This window comes from Mesoplodon bidens (assembly GCF_964165515.1).
Source record: "Mesoplodon bidens genome assembly, chromosome: 7".
Classification (NCBI taxonomy): Eukaryota; Metazoa; Chordata; class Mammalia; order Artiodactyla; family Ziphiidae; genus Mesoplodon; species Mesoplodon bidens.
This window is the reverse complement of record NC_138164.1, coordinates 47037504-47057631: the sequence shown is the minus strand read 5'-3', so window position 1 is coordinate 47057631 and position 20128 is coordinate 47037504. Positions and strand designations below refer to the sequence as shown.

Below are 20128 nucleotides of genomic sequence, written 5' to 3'. Positions count from 1 at the left end.
CACTTTCCTTCATGCCATGCCAGTGTCAGTAGATTGGTGGTACTGCACGCAGGTGAGCAGACCCAAGTTTGGTTTGGTAATGCTATGAGTCTGGCTCCTGCCACACCTGGGGTTTAGGTGCCTCCCCCAGCAACCTGCTCTGTACCATGCTCCCCAGGAGAGGTACTGCCTGTGACAGCGGTGGCCCTCCTCTCCCCTCAGCCTGTGGCGACTGTCCAGATCCCATCCCTGAGTGTCAGGAAGGGGAGGCGCTCACCGTGGACAGGAACACCACGGAGCTCTGCTGCCCTCTGTACCAGTGTGGTGAGTCCTGCTGGATGTGGGGGCCAGGGCCGGAAGGGGCTCCGGGGACCTCCACAGAGTCCTCACCCTAGGACCCGTGGGAGTTCAACAGGGGCAACAGGGAGCCCCCAGGTGGCGAGCTCTGGGGAAGCCATGGAAGGAGACCCCACCCGGGGAAGCTGGGCCAGGCCCTGGGAGCTGGATGACAGGGGTACAGGCTGTCACATAGGGGGCTCTGAGGCTTCCTAAGGAAAGTCCCTGTTCCCTCCACGGAGGCTTCCAGGGACCAGGGGGAGGCCTGGGTTGAGGGACAAATGCTTAGGCTACTCCCATCCTCCCGGCCTGGATCCGCAGTCCTCATTCACTGACTGACCCAAGGCCCCTGCCTCGGGGTCCCTTTCGCCACTGTTACCATAGTACCTGCACAAGGCTGCATTTTAAAGCCTCTGAAGCTCTTTTAGTTTGCAATGATAAATAAAAGTGAGCCCTTTCTGATATTTTTACAGGACATAACACCTGTATGTAGGATGTACCTTAACATAGTACTGTATACCGTGTACAGTGTACTGTACCTTAATTGTACCTAATAAGCATAGTACAGCCAGCATCATGGACTTTAAGCAAACCTAATGGATGAAAATTAACAACATGTTTACATTTCAATATGACTTAATTTACAAAAATTCCTTTCCCTACCGACTGTAGGAAAGATGTGAGGTAGACTGAACTGGCACAGAGCAGTGTAGGGCGGGGCCTCCTCCAGGATACCCCAAGGGCAACCCCCACTGGTTCAATGTCAAGAACCAACTTTGAAACAATGTAGGCTCCCACTGAGAGTCCCCCAAAAGGCTTGGCCATACCTGGCCAAGTAGCTCCACCTGGGGGCTCAGAGGCCGCTTGTCACAAAGTGTTTACAAAGCTCATCTGAGGAGAGGATCAGCGTCCTTCCTCTCCAGCCTCTCTCCTCATCTCTCCTCCTCAGCCTCCCTCTCCCTGTTTCTCAGAAAGTACTCCGGTAACGTGGAGTGAGTACAGGCATATGGAGTCAGTCAGGGTTTTGAGCCCCAGCCATTTACTAGCTGTGTGGCCTGGGGCAGTGTACAACCTCTCTGAGCCAAGGTTCCTCATTTGTGTAATGGTGATAATAGTATGTACCTCGAGGGGCTGTTGTGAAGGTTAGAGATAATATATGTAAAGTGTGTGCTGTGTACATAGTACCTTAATATAACAGTGCTTGGCATCCAGTAGGTGCTCAATAAACAGAGGCCATCAATATTATTACCTTGTCCCAGTCTTCATTATACTTTTCTTACAAAAGCACTACCAAAGCCTTGTAGAAAGTACAGAATCCAAGTAAATACAAGAAAATGAAAACACTATTTTCCTACCTCCCAGGCATTTCATTGTCAGTATCCTCCAACTCAGTACAGATCCTTCTAGATATTCTCCCCCTTTAGGTAAGTATGTTTTACCAAAATGAGGTCATACGGTACATGCTCTTTTTTAGCCAGGTATTTTCAGTTAATGATGTTTACCTTTCATGTTGATACATTTTCAAGTCCTAGAGTACCAGTCCATGGCTTTTCTGGTCTGTTCAATCCAGGATCCCATCCAGATCCACACATTAACATTATGTCTCTTAAATGTCTTTTAATCTAGCACATGTTCCTTCTTCTGTATGATGCTAAATTGTAGAGTTTGGGCTATGGTCCTGCAGAAGGTCTCATGTTCTGGATTGCTTCCTCTTGGAACCATTTACTTTGCTCTTCTGTCCACTGTGCTTCCTGTAAACTGGAAGTTAGATCCAAGACTTGGTGGCTTCAAATTAAAAATCTTTGGTTACACTGTCCTCGAGCTTCATAGGACATCACACCAGGAGACGCATACTCTGTGGCTGAGCCACTATAACCGAGGTTCACATTGGCCCTGGATTAGGGTGGCAGCTGTCTGATCTGTCCATCTTACCTTTACAAATTTCCTCCTTTAACCAGAAAGTAACCGGTTATTTGGACATTATACAAATGTCCTTCTCCCTCTACCTCTTATGTTTTTGAAACACTGATTAATACTTCTTACCTGTGCCAATAATTTTTTTTTGTAAATCAGATAAGTTTTACAATCTTTCACCTTCAGCGTTGACCCTGGCACCTCCCCTCTCCACCAAAAAGTTGTGTCCAGGGATTCCTCGCTCCTTGCCTTGGTCTCTCAATAAATGAGAATGGCCGAGGAATCCTAAACTAAGAGGGGACTGGCTGGAGAGCAGGAAGAAGGGAAGTGTGAGCCCTAGAGTGTAGCGTCTGCTGAAACAGAGCAGGCTCCAGGTGGGCTACAAGAGGATGACGTCTCCACAGCGTAGGAGAAGCTGTGTTCTTCTTAGAGAGAAACTGTCCCATCAGCGGAGCTTCACCTGGTCACCCGCTCCCCTCTGACCACTGCTCTCAGGGTAACACAGCCTCCAAGGGAGGGAGGCCCAGATGAGTGAATTTAAGGTTCTGACACTGTCAGGTCGCTAGTGCATCCCAGGGCAGAAGGAGGGCCTCCTGATGTAGTTCTACGGGGAGACTTCAGTAGCCCAGTCTTCTTCCCTGGACCCCAGAGGGTGTCTGAGGATATTGGGGGGACCTCGGAGGAGCTAGGAGGTACCCCTCCTTAGCCAGTGTGTTTCTGAGGATTCCCACTCCAAGGTGTCTGTGGCTGATGTGTCCCCTGCCTCCCCGCCCATGCAGTGTGTGAGAGCTTCCGCTGTCCCCACGTGCAGTGTGGCATGGGTGCTGCCCTGGTGGAGGTGTGGAGCCCAGACCGCTGCTGCCCCTACAGGTCCTGTGGTAAGTCCCCACACAGGGACACCCCTCCCCAAAGGCGGAGATCCTGGCCTCTGGGGGAAGGGGGAGCCGGGCCACCACTGTCCACTTGGCTCAGATTCGGCCCCTCCACAGTCACCAGAGGGAAGCCACCAAAATAGCCCTCTCGCTGCACCCGGTTCCTGAGTGCTGAACATTCTTTGCCTCCCCAGGATAAAAGAAGGAAAAAAACAACTTCCCTGTTCCAAAAAGGAACTTCTCCACCTTAAAAAGTCTTTATTGCAACCATCTGATAGTAAATATGAGTTTGTTCAAATTCGTCTCAAATCCTTTTGAGAAGCAGGCAGGGAGTGGCAATGATCGGTAATGAACACCTGCAAGCTTTATATAAAAATGTTTTTCAGGGGCTTCCTTGGTGGTCCAGTGGTTAGGAGGACTTCGCCTTCCAATGAAGGTGGTGCAGGTTCAGTCCCTGGTCGGGGAGCTAAGATCCCACATGCCTCGGGGCCAAAAAAAAAAACATGAAACAGAAGCAATATTGTAACAAATTCAATAAAGACTTTAAAAATAGTCCACATCAAAAAAATCTTTTTAAAAAGATGTTTTTCGAAAAAAAGTTGAGAAACTCTGTTTTGCATCTGGATATTTTGCTTGCTTTTTCCGGGCCTCACTAGAATGTAAACTTCACGAGGGCAGGAATTTTAGTCTGTTTTATCCACGGCTTTGTCCCCAGAACAGAGAAAAATCTCGGCACATAGGCACCTAAAACTATTTGCTGCATGAATAGGTGACTCCCAAGTGTGTTTCACAGCCACTGTGACCTTGACTTCTCCTCCTCCTGAAGCTAGAACTGGTGGAGCCCTTAAGTTAGTCAGCGGTGCCTCGGCAATCAGCTCCCTCGCGGCTTAGAACTGGACCTGCTCACGGGCGAAGGCTTGCAGTAGAGCTCAGCTTGCTGAGCATATATATTTAGGAAATGCAGATGGTCAGAAATTCCACCCTTGCCTTGTTCCTTCCTGGAGAGGCTCCATTCTGCTCTAGAATGTGCTCCGGAGCACGGGGAAGGATGAAGCCCAGGTGATGGAAGGGAACCTGGTATTGATCCATTTACCTGTTTATCCTCCCACCCATTCTATGTGGAGCTCGGCATTTGGACCCATCACGCCCCACCTGCCCAACCAGGGGAGCTGCAGCCCCCATGCAGGATGGAGGGCAGCTAGAGGAGGAGCTACACCTGCAGTGAGGGGTCTGGGAGGCTCAGGGGGACTCCCACCTGGACACCTCTGGTGAGGTGGGTCCTGTCCCCTCCTGTTTTTCAGAGTGTGACTGCGACACAATCCCAGTGCCCCGGTGCCATCTGGTATGAAGACCCTCCTCGTCCCCACTCCCCCTGGTCTGCCTCCCCCTTTTTCTTTCCTTCTCTTTCCCTTCTCTTGGAGACCCTGTTCCTTTAATCTAGTGCAATGAGCCTTGAATTGCAAGTCAGCATTCTCATCCCAAGCTCTGCTGTCTGGGCACAGTGCCCTCGCTTGTAAAGTGGGCCTGATCATGCTTCAGAGTTGTGGTGAGGATTAAGTACTACGATGATGCTGAGGCTGATGCTGGTGATGATGCTGGTGGTGATGGTGCGGGTGGTGGGGATGGTGGGAATGATGATGATGGTGATGGTGGGGATGGTGGTGGTGGTGGTGGTGAAGAAGATGCTGCTGCTGCTGCTGGCGGGGATGGCAGGGATGATGATGATGGTGATACTCATGATGGTAGCTAATGTTTACCTAGAGCTAACTATATGCCAGGAACTTTCCTAGGCCTTTTATGTCTATTATCATATTAATTCTCACGACAGCCCAATGAGATTGTGTCTATGATTATCTCAATTATACAAACAAGAAAGCTAAGGTTAAGGTCATGTAGCTAGTAAATCACAGAGCCAGGATTTCAACCAGGATATCTGACTCCAGAGAACATGCCCTTAACCACCAGGCTGCATGGCCACTGAGAGAAGTGAAAATACTTTAAGAAATGGAAAGTTATGCTTAAAGTTATGTTTTCTACATGTTTTTTTGGATTATAAGTATTCCCTCTTTCCCACCTAGCCCACATTTTCTCTCATTTTGTCCCCCATCCCATCCTCTTCTCCTTTTAACTGGTGAGAAGGAAGGGAAGCGTATGAGGCAAGCAGGGCCCTGGGCTGGCAGCCATGCAGGGGGCCCTCGCTGATGTGGCCAGTGGGTGCTCAGAATGACAGGAAAGTCCTGAGGCCCGGGAGAGGACACTGGGGAGCGCTCCCCAGCGGGGAGGCTCGGGAGCCACATGGGCATCCTCGAGGGAGGGTGACTGAGCTCACAGGGTGCCAAGGGCCCCCCCCTGGCTAACAGGCCTGCCAGCCCCTCCCCGCCGCCCACTCCCACCCACTGCAAGGAGACGACTGACAAGAGGGGGCCCCAGGTGGCAGGCTGCTCCGGACGGTGGGGCTGGGTCTCCTCACCCTGGGTGCTGACGGCCTCTGCCCACCCAGTGGGAGAAGTCCCAGCTGGACGAGGTGTTCATGCACAGTGCGGAGAACGTGTGTGGCTGCACCAAATACGAGTGCGGTGAGTGGGGAAGGGGAGCCGGGGAGGCCAGGCCAGCTGGGTGAGCCAGGGGTGGGCCAGCCGGCCTGGGGCCAGTGTGGGTGCTGGGCTCTCGGTGACTCTCGCCGCCCTGCTTGCCCATCCAGTGAAGGCCCCCGTGTGTCTGAGCCGCGAGCTGGGGATGATGCAGCCGGGCCAGACGGTGGTGGAGGTCTCAGCAGAAGGCGTGTGCCACACATCCCGCTGCACCACCGTGCTCGACCCTCTTACCAGCTTCTACCAGATCAACACCACCTCCGTGCTGTGTGACATCCACTGCGAGGCGGTAGGGGGCAGCGGTGCAGGACGGGCTGTGGGGGCCCAGGGGGACCTGGCCTGCAGACCCTTGGTGCTCTGGGAATCAGAGGAGCCCTCCAAGCTCCACCAAGCTCTTTGGATGAGTCTAGAGAGTGGGCATTGGGGGGACCTCTGAGACCTCTGTGGAAAGTGCTGAGGCCAGGAGGGGAACAGCAAGAGTGAAGGCCTGGCAAGGGTGAGCATTTGACAGAGAAAACTCACATTTATTAAGCACCTACTTATGCCTGGCACGGTCCGTATCCTCTTGGTTTGTACTGCTACCGTTTGTTGAGTGCTTCTATTGATACGTGCCCAGTACTTAGGACAGTGACTGGCTTCTATTAAGGGTGAAATAAGTATGAGTTGAATAAAAGGGATTGGAATTATTCCCATTTTTCAGATGAGAAAACTGAGGTTTAGGGAAGTCCAGCCATTTGTCAAAATTGCCACAGGAACTGGGACTCAAACTAAAGTCTATCTGGAATCAAAACTGCCATCCTTAATTACCAGCAAGGCCGTCTCTTTGTCCACTGGGGCTGGGTTTAGGACCTGCTGTCTACCCTTATATTTACCCTGAGGCTCAGGGTAGATATAAGGATGACCTTCCTGCCTGAGATACAAGGAGGCTGGGAATTTCCTTTCTGAGCACCTACAGGGGGCCTTTCTCTGGGTTCTGGGCTCAGGGACAAGCAGACAGTGGGAGAGGCAGGAGGGTGGAGGTGGGTGCGTGGCTGAGGCCCATCACGTCTCTCCCTGTCCTGCAGAACCAGGAGTATGAGCACCCGAGGGACCTGGCGGCCTGCTGCGGTTCCTGCAGGAACGTGTCCTGCCTCTTCACTTTCCCCAACGGCACCACCTCCCTGTTCTTGGTATGCAGCCCCTTAACTGCGCATCCCAGGAGGGGACACCTAGGACCAGGGCCCAGGGCTGGGAACAGATGGGGTCCTGGGCAGTGCCAGGTCCTGGGCTGCACCTGTCTTCGGAGCTGTGCCCTATCAGTTCACTAGGGCCATCGGCCACAGGTCCCCACTGGCTACCTCTGTGCCCTCTAGCCCGGGGCATCCTGGATCGCAGACTGCAACCGCCACCACTGCAGCACCACACCCCTGGGCGCCGTGCTCATCCGCACGCCCATCATCTGCCCACCACTCAACGAGACCGAGTGTGCCAAGGTCAGTGCTGGCCGCCTCCCGCGCAGCATGGCCTAAAGCCGGGCGCAGCAGCTGTCTTAGTGGTGGCGGTGGGTAGGGACAGGGGTGTCTTGTGGTGTGGGGGGCTGTGGAAGGAGGGCTTCCCTGGAGCCTGGACCTGCCCTGCCACCCCAACTCCACATCTCTCCGTGTATCTTTGCTCTGACCACATCGCACCACATCCTCACGCATCACACCACATCCTCACACATCACAGGGCCATGCCCAGATGCACGCAAACATACACTGTCGCATGTTCTAGGCACACTCACATACACACCAACACGGGCAGTCAGCTGCTCACAGGCACCACACACTCCACAGGGACGTTAACACCTTGGCAAGCCAGTACACACACCACGTACTGTCACACGCCAAGGCATGCTTACGTGCACACACCACGCAGACGCACAGTTCAGTCCTGCGATGGGCTAACAGGGGTCCAGCACTAGCATGGACAGCTGTCACTATGGGCACACCTCAGGGAAAATGATTTCCTGGGGGGTTTGGGATTATTGTTGAATTATTAGAGTTCTTGACGTTAATATTGGGCATTTAAAAATTTCTGGTCTCACTTAGAAAACAATTACACACACCCAAGCATTCTCTCCACACAGACACACACATGCAAAATCACACATGTACACACATGTGTGTGCTCGCAAAACCACACACATATACTTAGACCCATGCTCACACACGCGCGCACACACACACACACACACACACACACTCATTTACAAGGAACTGTCTCATCCACCGTTTTATCAATTTCACAGTAGAGGAGGAGGGCTAGCAGGAATCATTGCCCCATTTTAGAGATGGGAAAACTAAGTTCAGAGCAAAGGGGTAGCTTATCCAGGGCTGAGATAGAGCCCAGGCCACTGACCCAAGTGGGTCAGTCCCTAACCCCTCCCCTCCCTGACCCTCTGTGCAGGAAACACTAAGGCGGACGACAGTACTGGGTGTGAGGGGGTATATGAGGAGAGCTGCCACGGGAAAAACAGGAGGCCCTGGTGCCCTGCACCATCTTTACCCAGCCTCCAGCCTCAGTGCCAGTGTCCCAACCAATTGGGTTAGCCCCTGTGGCTCTCAATGGCCAGCTCAGGGGCCCCTTCCCCCTCTGGCCAGGGCCTGATGGACAATGGGGCCTGGAACTCCTGCCCTGGAGCATCATGGGAGGAAAGGAGTCTAGACTCTAGCAGTCTTTTTGCCTCTTGCTGGGATTCTTGGCTCCTGGCCTAGGATGTGGTCTCCTACCCACCTCTCCTCCTCTCCTTCTAGGCTGGGGGCTCGGTGGTACCTTCCTTGGAAGGATGCTGCAGGACATGTGAGTGAGCATGGCAGAGGCCAGGGCTGAGGGGCTCTGGTGGGGGGGACAAGGTGTCATGTTGGGGCTCAGAGGGCCAGGTTCCTGGCCTGGCGCCTCCAGTGGTGGCTCTTCAGGGGTGAGTAGTCGAAGGGATAACACCCCCCACCATGGGGCTCATGGCACAAGCACAGATCTGCAGGTGGGCAGGGGCCATGCTCACATCCCTGTCCCAACAAAAGGCCTCTGCTCCTGTTGGAGACGGGACATTGGGATGTTGGGTCCAGGAGGTCAGTAACTGACCAGCTGCCCTGCCACCTCCTGCCATGGCCTGCCATGACCTCCAGCCGAGACGCCCCCCACATGAATTCTCCCTGTGGTCAGGAGCCTTGTCATGGAAGTGCCTTCAGGCCCATGGGCTCCCAGACTGAGTCTGAGTGAGAGCTCGGTGCGTCTGTCCTCACCCCTGGCCCCTGGAACCTGCAGCCCCAACTGCATGTGCGTGCATGTTCCAGTCAGCCTTAGGACCTTTGCCCACATGCCTCCCATCCCCCAGGGCCCTCAACCTTTCCTTGGAGGGATGTAGAATTTTGGACCCTTTTATGTCCACTTCACATATTCCAAGGAAACTGGGCTCAGTGACTCACTGGCTGATCTCTGACCCACAACTCAATGTTCCCTGAATGTCCCGTGTGCTCCCTGTGACCCGTGTCCCTCTCCCCAGGTTCCCCGGGGACCCTGTTTCCCTTGGTCCCCGTTAGCCCTGCCTCTCCTCCACGGGTTAGTGTCCACTGCCACCCAGGTACTCCTCTCGGAAGCCCGCGGGACTGGAGGCGTGTAGCCGCGTTGCTATTTCTGCCAATGTCCCTTCTGCTAGGTGGCCCTGAGCTCTGGGGGTGGGGGAGGGGAGTGTGGTGCCCCTGCTCCCTGCCTCTGGCAAAGGCCTTAGGGCCAGCAGTGCATGCTGGGTAGCACGCTGCACCCCTGGGCTTGCATGGGAATGCTTCAGCAGTGCCCGCTCTCTTGGTGCCCAGTGCCCACCAATGCCCAATGCCACCACTGCTTTGCTACTGCTGGTTACTCAGCTGGTCTCAGTCCAGGACCCTGAGGCCATGGCCAGGACAGCTCTCATTTCTCCTGTCTCCTGGGAGCAGAGAGGGAGGAAAAAGTGAACTTAGCTCTGGCCAGGAGACCTCCAGCCAGTGTGGTCAGAAACCTACTTGGTGAAACCCAGAGTCCAGAGGAGGGGATTCCACCCCATTTCCCACAGGCACCCTGGTGTCACAGAGGGAGTCTATGCATCTGGCAAATATTTATTTAGCACCAATACGCCAGGCCCTGTTCTAGGCACTGTAGACACAGCATAAAAGACGCAGCCCCATAGAGCTGACGTTCTAATAGGAGAGACAGAATAGCAAGTGAAATTACAATAAGATGGATGCATCTGGTTTTATGGGGGCTGAAATTTATGCAATTGGTGGGGGGAGGCTTCATTAAGAAAAAGAACACAAACTTACAAATCCATACTGAGGTATGAAAGTGAAGATTTATTTAGAACGCGAGAACTCACAACAAATTGTGGAAGGAGGCTGTGCAAAGGAAGACCCTAAAGCTTACGTGTCAAGAGCATCATTACAAGGGTGTCTCTCAGGAAGGTGACAGTGCCCTGGATAGAAATAAGGAAGGGAGGGGTCAGGGAGGGAGGTTGGGTGGAGGGAGGATTTTGTAGTTTCAAGAAGAAGATCAGGAAAGGCCTTGGTGAGGATATACTTGAGCAGGTGGGGGTGTAAATGAGCCATGTGATTGGTTGTCTTTGGGAAGCAAGGTCCAGGCAGAAGAAACTGCATGCTTATCAATTTCCATCTCTGTAACAGCTGTGTGAGGTGGGTGACTCCTGGCCCTGTCCTGTTTGATAGCTACGGAAACCGAGTGACCCTGCTATGTGCAAGCATCGTGCTAGGGACTGGGGTTTCCATTCACTCAGGCAATTGCGGGATCTTAATGCTTGAACTGAAGCTCAGAGAGGGGAGAGGATACATCCAGGGTCGCCAATGGATTAGAGACAGGCTTTGGGGCTGGGGTGGGCAGGCAGCTTGCCTTGTCCCCAAATCCTCGTCTTCCCTAGCCCAGAGTCCCCAGGCTGTCCCTGGCATCCTTCCCTGTCTCACCCATCTCCCCTGCCTTGTCACCTCCACCTCCTTCCAGGGCACTGAGTTAAAAGGGAGGGGCTCTAATGCATGGGCACTAACGCTGGTAGAGGGACCCTCCAGCATGACACTAACTGCCCAGTCTGGCCCAGCCTGCTGCCCCGGGAGCACTACTCAGCCGCAGCTGCCTCACCCACCCTGTCCCCCCAGGTAAAGAGGATGGACGCTCTTGCAAGAAGGTGACTATCCGCATGACCATCCGCAAGAATGAATGCAGGAGCAACACCCCTGTGCGTGGCCCCAGCAAGGCGGTGGTGGGGGGGGCGGGGTGCAGCCGAAGATGGGGATGGGGGTGCTTTGGGGGATGGAAGCCACACAGGCTGCCTCACTGGCCTGCCCGTCTCCAGGTGAACCTAGTGTCCTGCGATGGGAGGTGTCCATCCGCCAGCATCTACAACTACAACATCAACACCTACGCCCGCTTCTGCAAGTGCTGCCGTGAGGTGGGCCTGCAGCGGCGTTATGTGCAGCTCTTCTGTGCCACCAACGCCACCTGGGTGCCCTACATCGTGCAGGAGCCCACTGACTGTGCCTGCCAGTGGTCCTGAGGCCTGGGGGCTGGGGCGGGCTGGACCACTTTTTGCTTCCAGCTGGCCCAGTGTAGGGTGGGCGGGGGACACTAAAGGTGTGGAGAGCTGGTACATGCTGAGCATGGAATGGCGGGCAGAGACACAGAGAGTGACTGGAACGGGCCACACCGGCCCATCCTGGCTCCCTCTCTGGGCTTCCCCTCCTCCACATATGGGAGAGTGCCACAGCTTGGGGCTCAGGGAACTCAGCTCTGTCCCTGGCTTGAGGGCTGGGAAGGGCCCTTGGTCAGGGGCATCAGCCCCTGCACATCTGTGACTCTGGCTGCAGTGCTTTGGTAGAGGGGGTAAGAGTTTTCCTGAGAAGCCAGGACCAGGGCTGGACCCAAGACCCAGTGGAGGGGCCAGATGTGGTGGCCCATTCTCTTTCTCGGCCCTTTTGACCACGGAAGAACCACAGGCTCAGTAAAAGGAAAGGGGGCCATCCAGGTCTGTGTATCGCTGCCCAGAAGGACTTCCCAGAAGCAAAGAGGGTGGGTTCCCAGGCGACATGCTCTCACCAGTGTCTGTGAGGTCAGGTCCAGAGACTGGGGAGTAGACTCAGTGAGCTTCAGGCCCCCTGTAGCCCCAAGAAGGACGCCCTGGTGTTCTGTTATTGACCTTGTAATTCAGGAAAGGATTTAGAAGAGCAGGGCCATGGCTGCTCCATACCCACACCTACTCCCATCCCTCAAAACTGGCCTCCCTGGCAGGTGGGCTGGCTCTGCTGAGGTGTGGTGGATGAGTTGTGCTGGACCCTCCTCAGTGAGGGTCCGATTCATCCCCATGTGCCTCTTCTCCAAGAACATAGCAGAGTTGGTCTCTGGAGGGGCCCGAGTGTAAGTTTTGTGGCTCAGCCAGTTCCCAGCTTTCTACTTCATGGGACTATCCAGCAGGAGAGCAACAGTCAGTGGAAAATGCAGGCCCTGTGCGTGTGCAGCCGCCTCTGAGCATTTCTCAGAGCCTTGTCTCTGAACCAGTGTGTCCTTCCTAAAGCCAGCCTAGGGCCCCCTCCACACCCCACCCTGTAGCCCTCCGACCCTACATACCACTTTGTGCTGCTGGGTCCAAAGGGCATGAACGTGAGGTTGTTCAGACGCCAGCACTGCCCTGTATGTCTGGAGATGTGTGGCTGCCCTGGTACCCCTAGGATTGGGGTTGGGGCCCTGTGCCAGGATGGCCCCCAGCTGTTCTTGCAGCCTCTTTGTTCCTGTATCTGTGTTCTGTTTATATATCCAATAAACCACAGGAAGATATCAGGCCTCTGAGCATCTCTGAAGGTGTCAGGTTTGCTTTGAATCTGAAGGAATTTCAGCTGTGAAGACAAAATCCTGTGTTATGTCCATGGAGGTCACCCTGACTTCTCTTGCCCCACCCGTGCCCAGCACTGTGCGCCACTCAGAGCAGGTCTTCCACGGGCATCTGCTGGTTGGAATTGAACAGATAGGAGGCTGGCTGCTAGAGGAGGGGTGGGGAGAAGGAAGAAGACTTTGGGAGCTGGAAAGCTGGCATCCAGGTGAGGGGCCTGAGGAGTGGTCTGAGCTCTGTGGGGCCAGGGACAGATGCCACTCACACAAGATGTGGACAGGTCAGGCCCTGAGAGTATGCTTCATGTTGGCCTCTCAACATTTCTGTATTTATTTCCCTGTTCTCTCGTAGAGCTCGGTAAGCTTTGTGGCTACTGTTGACTGTACTAAGGTTAGGGAGAATCCAGGGATCGGGTGGTTAGTGACGCTTCAACTTTAAAGTACTGTTGGCACATCTAAGGGGCAAATGGGAGAATGCTTTCCTGGGTTGTCCCATTTGGGAAGGAATAGGAGAGGGGCAGCCTGAGGAAGCACCCGCCAATAAGAGGGGGATACTCCTAGGGCCTGGTTCAATGTTTGGATGCAAGGGCTCCACTCAGCCTGGAGGGGTCGAGCATTTCCTGTGAAGCTAACACTTGGAAAGCTTAGTTTTTATTTCACAAATATGTGTCTCCCCTCATGGTATATCTGTCTGCTAACATGAGCCCTGGGACTTTTCCTAATGAAAAGAAAGCTTTACAGCCTCTTAAGAAACACACTTCTAGATAAGCAGTGGATCAAAGAATAAATCAGAGTAGAAATTAGACAATATTATGATCCTCATGATTATGAAATTACAACACATTAAACTTGTGAGATGCAGCTAAAGAAGTACTTAGAGGGACATTTATAGCCTTAAATGCATACTTTGTACTTATTAATTTCCTATCATTATAGCCAGAGGTGAGGTGGGACAAAGCTTCTCCATCACTGATGATAATTAAAGGCTTGTAATCAGTCATTTTCTCAGCACAATACACTCCCTAAGTCACATATCAACAGCTTTCAGAGAGAGTTTTGAACCCTGAGTTCAACAGAACATGACTTTAAACCAGCCTTTAAAACCAGCCTGATTTAAAATACTAATTCTATCATACAGCAAGATGTTTAGATTAAGACAAAGGTGGCTCTTTAGTCATTGCTGGAACCCCAGTATTCCTGGCTGTTCAGCCCTCACCTCACTACTACTCCCATCTGTTTACATTCACATATAAGCAGGCAGACTTTGAACAGGACCACTCCTTGTTAGCTGTTGTGTAAACAGGCAGAGGGCACCAGCTCAAGCCAGCCAGTCTCAGCCTAAATGTCTTCCTGCAGCCTTTGTTGGAAGGGTGGCCTCAGACTTTCAGAGGCCTGTTCTTCATAGCCTATCTATAACTGGTGACCCAGCTTTGCTGACTTGGCCCTCTTGGCTCCAGTTGGCAGCAGTTTCCAGGCTTCCTGCTCCACCCTCACTATATACTCACAGGTGGCCACAGATTCTGATGATCACACCAACTGCTGGAATCACAGTGTTTGTAGGTTTCCAACCCCCACCCAGGAACCCCCTCCTGCCTGCTTCTCCTGGAAGTCAACCTCACACACCAACCCTTTGGCTAAAACTCCCAGTCCTGTTCCCCTAGCTTCCTCCTGGGGAACCAACTCTTTTGGGCTAAGACACTAGTGAAAGAGTAACAAGAAGCAAATCACCAACCAGCGTGCTACCCTGCTCTGCACTGAGGGAAAATAGGAGAAGATGAGGATTTTAAACCTAAATCAGTGTTGCCCAATTGCCCTCAAATAGCCAGTACCCAGGGCTTCCCTGGTGGTGCAGTGGTTGAGAGTCCGCCTGCCGATGCAGGGGACACGGGTTCGTGCCCCGGTCCGGGAAGATCCCACATGCCGCGGAGCGGCTGGGCCCGTGAGCCATGGCCACTGAGCCTGCACGTCTGGAGCCTGTGCTCTGCAACGGAAGAGGCCAAAACAGTGAGAGGCCCGCATACCGCCAAAAAAAAAAAAAAGCCAGTACCCATAGTGTTGATATGAGTGTTCATTGATACAGTGTCGATTTACATTAAAAATACATACACCCTTTGACTAAGCCATCCTATTTCTAGGCAGCTGTGGTAGGCTGAACTACAGACCTCCAAAAATGTCCACATATTAGTACCAGGAACCTCTGAATATGTCCCTTACATGATAAAAGGGACTTTGCAGATGTGATTAAGTTCAGGATCTTGTGGTGGGGAGATGATCCTGGATTATCCAGGTGGGCCCAATGTAATCACAGGAGTATTTGTAAGAGTGAGGCAGGAGGATCAGCATCAGAGAGAGGAAATGTGATGACAGAAGCTGAGGCTGAAGTTTGTGGTAATTTGTTACCGCAACAGGAAACTAATAGAGCATCTAAAGAAATAATTCGTACAAAGAGGCATGTGCCAGGATGTTTATTGCAGCATTGTCTTAAGTTAAAAAATATTGGTTTGACTTTCCTGGTGGCGCAGTGGTTAAGACTCCATGCTCCCAATGCAGGGGACCCGGCTTCGATCCCTGGTCAGGGAACTAGGTCCCACATGCATGCCACAACTAAGAGTTTACATGCCACAACTAAGGAGCCTGCCTGCCGCAACTAAGACCCGGCACAACCCAATAAAAAAAAAAAAAATAAATATTAAAAAAAATATATATATATATAGGTAACAACTTTAAATGCCTATCAGTAGGGAATGATTAAATAACCTGGTACAGCCACATCGTAGAATATTATATAGCCCTTTTGTAAACTGATACAGTGGGCTCTCTAGGATATGTTAAATGAAGAAAGGAAATTGTGGGTCAGTTCCCATAGAATGACCTGCTTCCTTTATGCTTCTCTGTGGGGACACACACACACACACACACACACACACACACACACACACCCATTATATCCCTCTCATTCCGTTGAAGGGTTTTCAGGACCGAGGAGGCCCTTCCTGGCTGTTTGGGCCTGCTGGTTCAATGGCAGCATTGGTCTTGGAACAGCCTGTTTGGTTCTGAGGGTCCCAAAAGCTGTCGCTGTGTACAGAAGGATGAAGTGAACACCCCAGAATAGACTCAAGGCATATCTATGGCATCTTCCCCATCCTTTGTTTCCTATCCACACTCTCTGCACATGACTTAAAGCTTGAGGGAACCCTGGAGGCCACACACCACACAGGTAAGGAAACAGAAGCCTAGGACCCAGCCGCTCAGAAAGCTGGTAGCCGAGCTGGGCGACTGCCCAGTCTGCAGCCCCCTGTGACGTATTTGCCAACACGAGGGGTTCTGAGCCCCAGAACTATCCCATTTTCCGTGCTTCAGGCTCAAGTTCCCGCCCTGATTTTCTGGGCTTAATCCTCTTCCTGTGGAAATCAATAAGGACATTGTGATGGAATGATTCACGTTCAAGGTCAGGCCGGAGCAAATTGGAGGCGACATGCTGATTTTACTGCCCTCACTTAGAGGAGAGCCAATCCTGCTCTCAGACCCCTTAACCCTTTCTTCGCCACTCCCGTCGCTGTGTCAGCACCTGCCCCGCCCCGGCTTCAGCCTTCTCCTCCAGGCCTAGGTCTCCGGGGTCTGTTTGTCCATGTGTGGCCCTGCCTTTTACATCTCTCCAAGGCTCTGACCCCACAGGCCTTGGAGCGTCACGCACTTGTCGTGGTGGTTTGGGGAAGGCGGATGGCAATCACAGTACTGAATCAAACAGGAACAACTTCAAGGTGAAGGTTAAACCCTGCCTGTGTAAGTTCACTGGCCATGTCCTGCCCCAGGAAATCTCCTCAAAGCAGAGTGTCTCCTCCTTCCAATCTTCTTTTCAGAGTTCCAGTCCCCCTCTTCCCTGATTTCTTGGGTTGTCCAACATGGGGTGATGGAGGAGCAGGAGGACCAAAATTCCTTCTTTCTTTCTTTCTTTTTTTTTTTTTTTATGCACAGCAACTCAGATCTTTTCTGTGGCTGAAACATGGTAAGTTATTTCTCCCTCCTACTATTTAAAAAGAAAAGTAGGTGTTCCTGGGTAGCTGGAACCTTGCATCTAAAATGATTCAGACACCCTGGCTCCTCTGTCTGGAGGGTCCACCATCTTCAGCACGAGCCTTCCAAAAGTGCCATGCTCCTCTGCAGCAAGTCAGCCCTGGGGAAGCGCAGGAAGCATGCACTGCAGGTTTGGGGGAGCAGGACTGAAAGTGGCCGGCTCTCTTCCACGTGCATCCCACTGGCCAGAACTCATGTACATGGCCACACCTAACTGCAAGGGAGGCTGGGAAATGTAGTCCAGCTGTGTGCCTGGGAAGAAGAGGAGATGGTTCTAGTGGACAACGTCTTCTCGGTGAGGAAGCAGAGATAGTGTGGACAACGCTAAGGAGTTTGGCTGAGAAAACAGAAGAGAGATAGGGCATGAGGTCAAGGGAAGGTTTGTTTGTTTGCTGGTTTGAGGAAGGCAGTGACTTGACCATATGTCCTGGAAGGAGCCAGTGGAGAGAGAAGTAGGGTTTTGCTAGGAGAGAGATCAAGGGTCTCGGAGATCCCATGGCTGGCATGAGGAGGGACAGTGATGGATAAAGGTGCCTCTGGCTGGATAGACCCTGCCCTAGATCTCTATTTATCTCTGTCTCCCCAGTGTCTAATACAGGGCACTGAAAACTGAGAATGAACATGCCTTTATTTTTTTAATTAAAAAAAATTTTTTTAGAACATGCCTTTAAACATGAAAGCGAGGGGGCCCGGGCAGCAAGCAGTTAAAGGGTATGGGGTGGGCAGAGTGGGGGGCCAGGTGCCCCCCACATACCATGGCAGTGCCAGTTAATCCCCTGCAGCAGGCAGGAAGCCTGCACAGCTGTCTTTCCCAAGCTGGAACTGTACCCCAACCCGGCCCTTTGCCCAGAGGTCCTGGCAACCCAGGGACTGGGGTGGGGTTGGTGGGGAAGATGGGTGGGCAACATGGAGGGTAACTGGTCCAGCTTGTGCGCCCCTGGAGAACTTGTTCTCCAGAGCCGAGCATTCTCTAGGCTTGCTGCTCAGCCCTCACTCACCATGAAGCCCCACCTTCTTCTGGGCCAGTGTCATCCCCAGGCAGCTCAAATGCAAACTCAGTCCCTGTTCCTCCTGCACCGTGTCTGTTCCTGCCTCTGCATGGCCTGTGGCCTGTGCCTCACCTGGAATGTCCTTTTCCTCCCTCTCCTTAGGCAGTTCTTGCCTACCCTTTAGACCAGCCCTGGCTCCCACCCTCACCGCAAAACCCCAGCCCACAGGATCCTTCTCTTTGGCCGTTAGCACCGCCCTCCACCTCCAGCCCTACATTCTGCCTCTCTGGGGTGTCCCATGCCAGCCTGTGTCTATGCTGTGCTCAGGGAAGCGGGATGCAGGCCAGGCTCCAGCATTCACTCATTATTCACCCACATCTCACTGACAGCCCAGGAGGAAACTAAGGCTCAGAGAAGTTAAGCAACTGCACAGCCAGAGCGTGAGGGAGTCAGGACTTGAGCCCAAGCTTGCTTAACTCCAGAGCCCACATTCATACTTTCCTCTTCCACCCAGGAAGAGCAGTAGCATGAAGAGGATTGCTGGGTGCCTAGTAGCTAGTATTCTGGCCCCTTCTCCTCCATTAGGCCAGAGGGGACAGTGGAAAGAGGGCTCTAGTCTCTCTTCAGCTAGTTACCAGTTACAGGAACATTGGCAAATTTCAAGCTTCAGTCTCTCATTGTGAAGAGGGGTGACAGGTTCTGCATCTTAGGGTTGGCATGAGGGTCAAATGAGATCATGGATGGGAATGAGCTGGACAACTGCAGAGGCTGTGGCTGTGTGTGAGGCTGCCTGGCTGAGCCAGATGTGCCCAGGACAGGAGAAAAGAAGGGGCCAAGAGTCCAACCCAGCCCCAGCCTACCCTTCATGCAGGGGCTCTGGGGCTCACTGCTAAGCCTTTGCCTCTGCTGGGCCCCAGACCACTGTGCATCCAGCCTCCATTCTACCTGAACCCGACCACCATTTCCAGATTGCTGGAGCTGAAGACGGAGGAGGATGCAGTGAAGAGCCTGGATTAGGGGCTCAGGCTCTGTCTCTGAACAGCGGTGTGATTTATTCTCTCCAAATCTCAGTTTCCTCGTCACTAAAATGGGAGAATCTGGCAAAGTGATGGTGAGAATGTTTATCGATAAAGCCCCTGGCCTATAGTAGACGTTTAATGAGTGGAGCTACTATTACCACTATGGACAGAACCTTAAAGATCATCTTCAAATTCCACATTTTCAGGAGCAGGAAATAGATCCTAGAGAGACAGTGACCTACCCAAGCACTAACTGCAAAGTGAGCATTGGTGGAGGAAGCATCAGACTCCAAACCCAGTGCTCCTTTCATTGCATCCTCCAGGGAGTCTTCCCTGAGCTCCAATCCAGGCCAGGCCTCACTGCTCTGACCTCATGGTCTCCACTGTCTGAATCACCTGCTGGGCCTTCCACAAGGTTTGTCTCCTTCTGAGACAGGACCCGAGCCTCTTACTCTTGCTCTAGCCTCCCCAGCAGTAACTGTCACAAGGCTGGGTCCTCTGCAAGGTGTTCAGGTCCAACCAGGGACATTCCTGGGACTTGGCTGAGCTGGGTGACATCAATTCCCAGGATGGAGGGGAGAGAGAAGTAAGAGAGGGAAGGGTTAAAGGCTTGGCAGCTGGGGAGGGCAGCCTGCAGACGGCCCAGCCCAGCACTGGGAGGCCTGCACCATTCCATTCCTTTGCAGATCAGTTACACCCAGCTGTCTCCCTCCCCACCGCCAGTGCCCCTTGGATTAGGCGGGAAAGGATCCCCGGCCTGCAGCCTGCACACGGCCCATGGGGAACAGCGCCTGCAGCCCACGCCTCTGCGACAGCTGCTGAGTGTCAGGCAAGAACATAGATCAGCAGGATCCTGGCCGAGGTGCACCCAGCCCGGGCCCTGCCCCCAACATGTGCAGGAGGGGCCGCCTGAGGAGGAAGGGGGTCTGTAAGGGATTTGGGAGGTACAGGGAAGGGACTGCTCCCAAAAATATCTCCTCTGCCCATATGTCACTGTGCCTCAAATTCCACCATTAGACATCTTAGAAACTTTGGGTCTTCCAAAGACACCAGTTAAAAACTACATTCCATGGAATAGCTGGCATTCTTATGCACTGCTTGATGGAAATATCTTGATAAATTTTATGAAAATTTTATTAGACAAAGTATGAAGTCCTTCAAATATGTCTATTCCTTTGTCTCAGTGTTTCCACTGAGGACTTTAACTTAAAGAAGAATTTAACTTAAATAGTTTATAATGTGGAAAAAATATTGTGGACTATAGTTTCGAGATTAAAAAAGCCATATGAAACATCAAAGAAAAGTTTTAAACTAGAAAATTCTGTACCTGTATTGAAAAACAGGAAACAATTCCATTGATAATCCAGATATATGAAATTTCTGGAAGCTATGAAGCAAACGGGGGAGAGCACAGTGTATAGGTTGGACAGACTGCCTGGGTTCCAATCATGGTTGCTTCACTTACTAGTTCTGTG

General features: G+C 52.5%; 1 protein-coding gene across 1 annotated transcript in view; it reads left to right on the top strand.

Moving 5' to 3' along the window:
• The window catches only part of OTOG (otogelin), a gene marked incomplete at both ends in the record, with an annotated part of 86081 nt that extends 74835 nt beyond the window's left edge, over window positions 1–11246 (top strand). The window contains 10 exons of the mRNA XM_081239583.1: window positions 202–303; window positions 3009–3107; window positions 4403–4443; window positions 5602–5677; window positions 5803–5981; window positions 6757–6861; window positions 7045–7164; window positions 8467–8512; window positions 10849–10928; window positions 11046–11246. Coding sequence (XP_081095709.1) covers window positions 202–303; window positions 3009–3107; window positions 4403–4443; window positions 5602–5677; window positions 5803–5981; window positions 6757–6861; window positions 7045–7164; window positions 8467–8512; window positions 10849–10928; window positions 11046–11246 — 1049 coding nt within the window. The remainder of the gene's footprint in view (window positions 1–201; window positions 304–3008; window positions 3108–4402; window positions 4444–5601; window positions 5678–5802; window positions 5982–6756; window positions 6862–7044; window positions 7165–8466; window positions 8513–10848; window positions 10929–11045) is intronic.
• Window positions 11247–20128: the final 8882 nt, after the last annotated feature.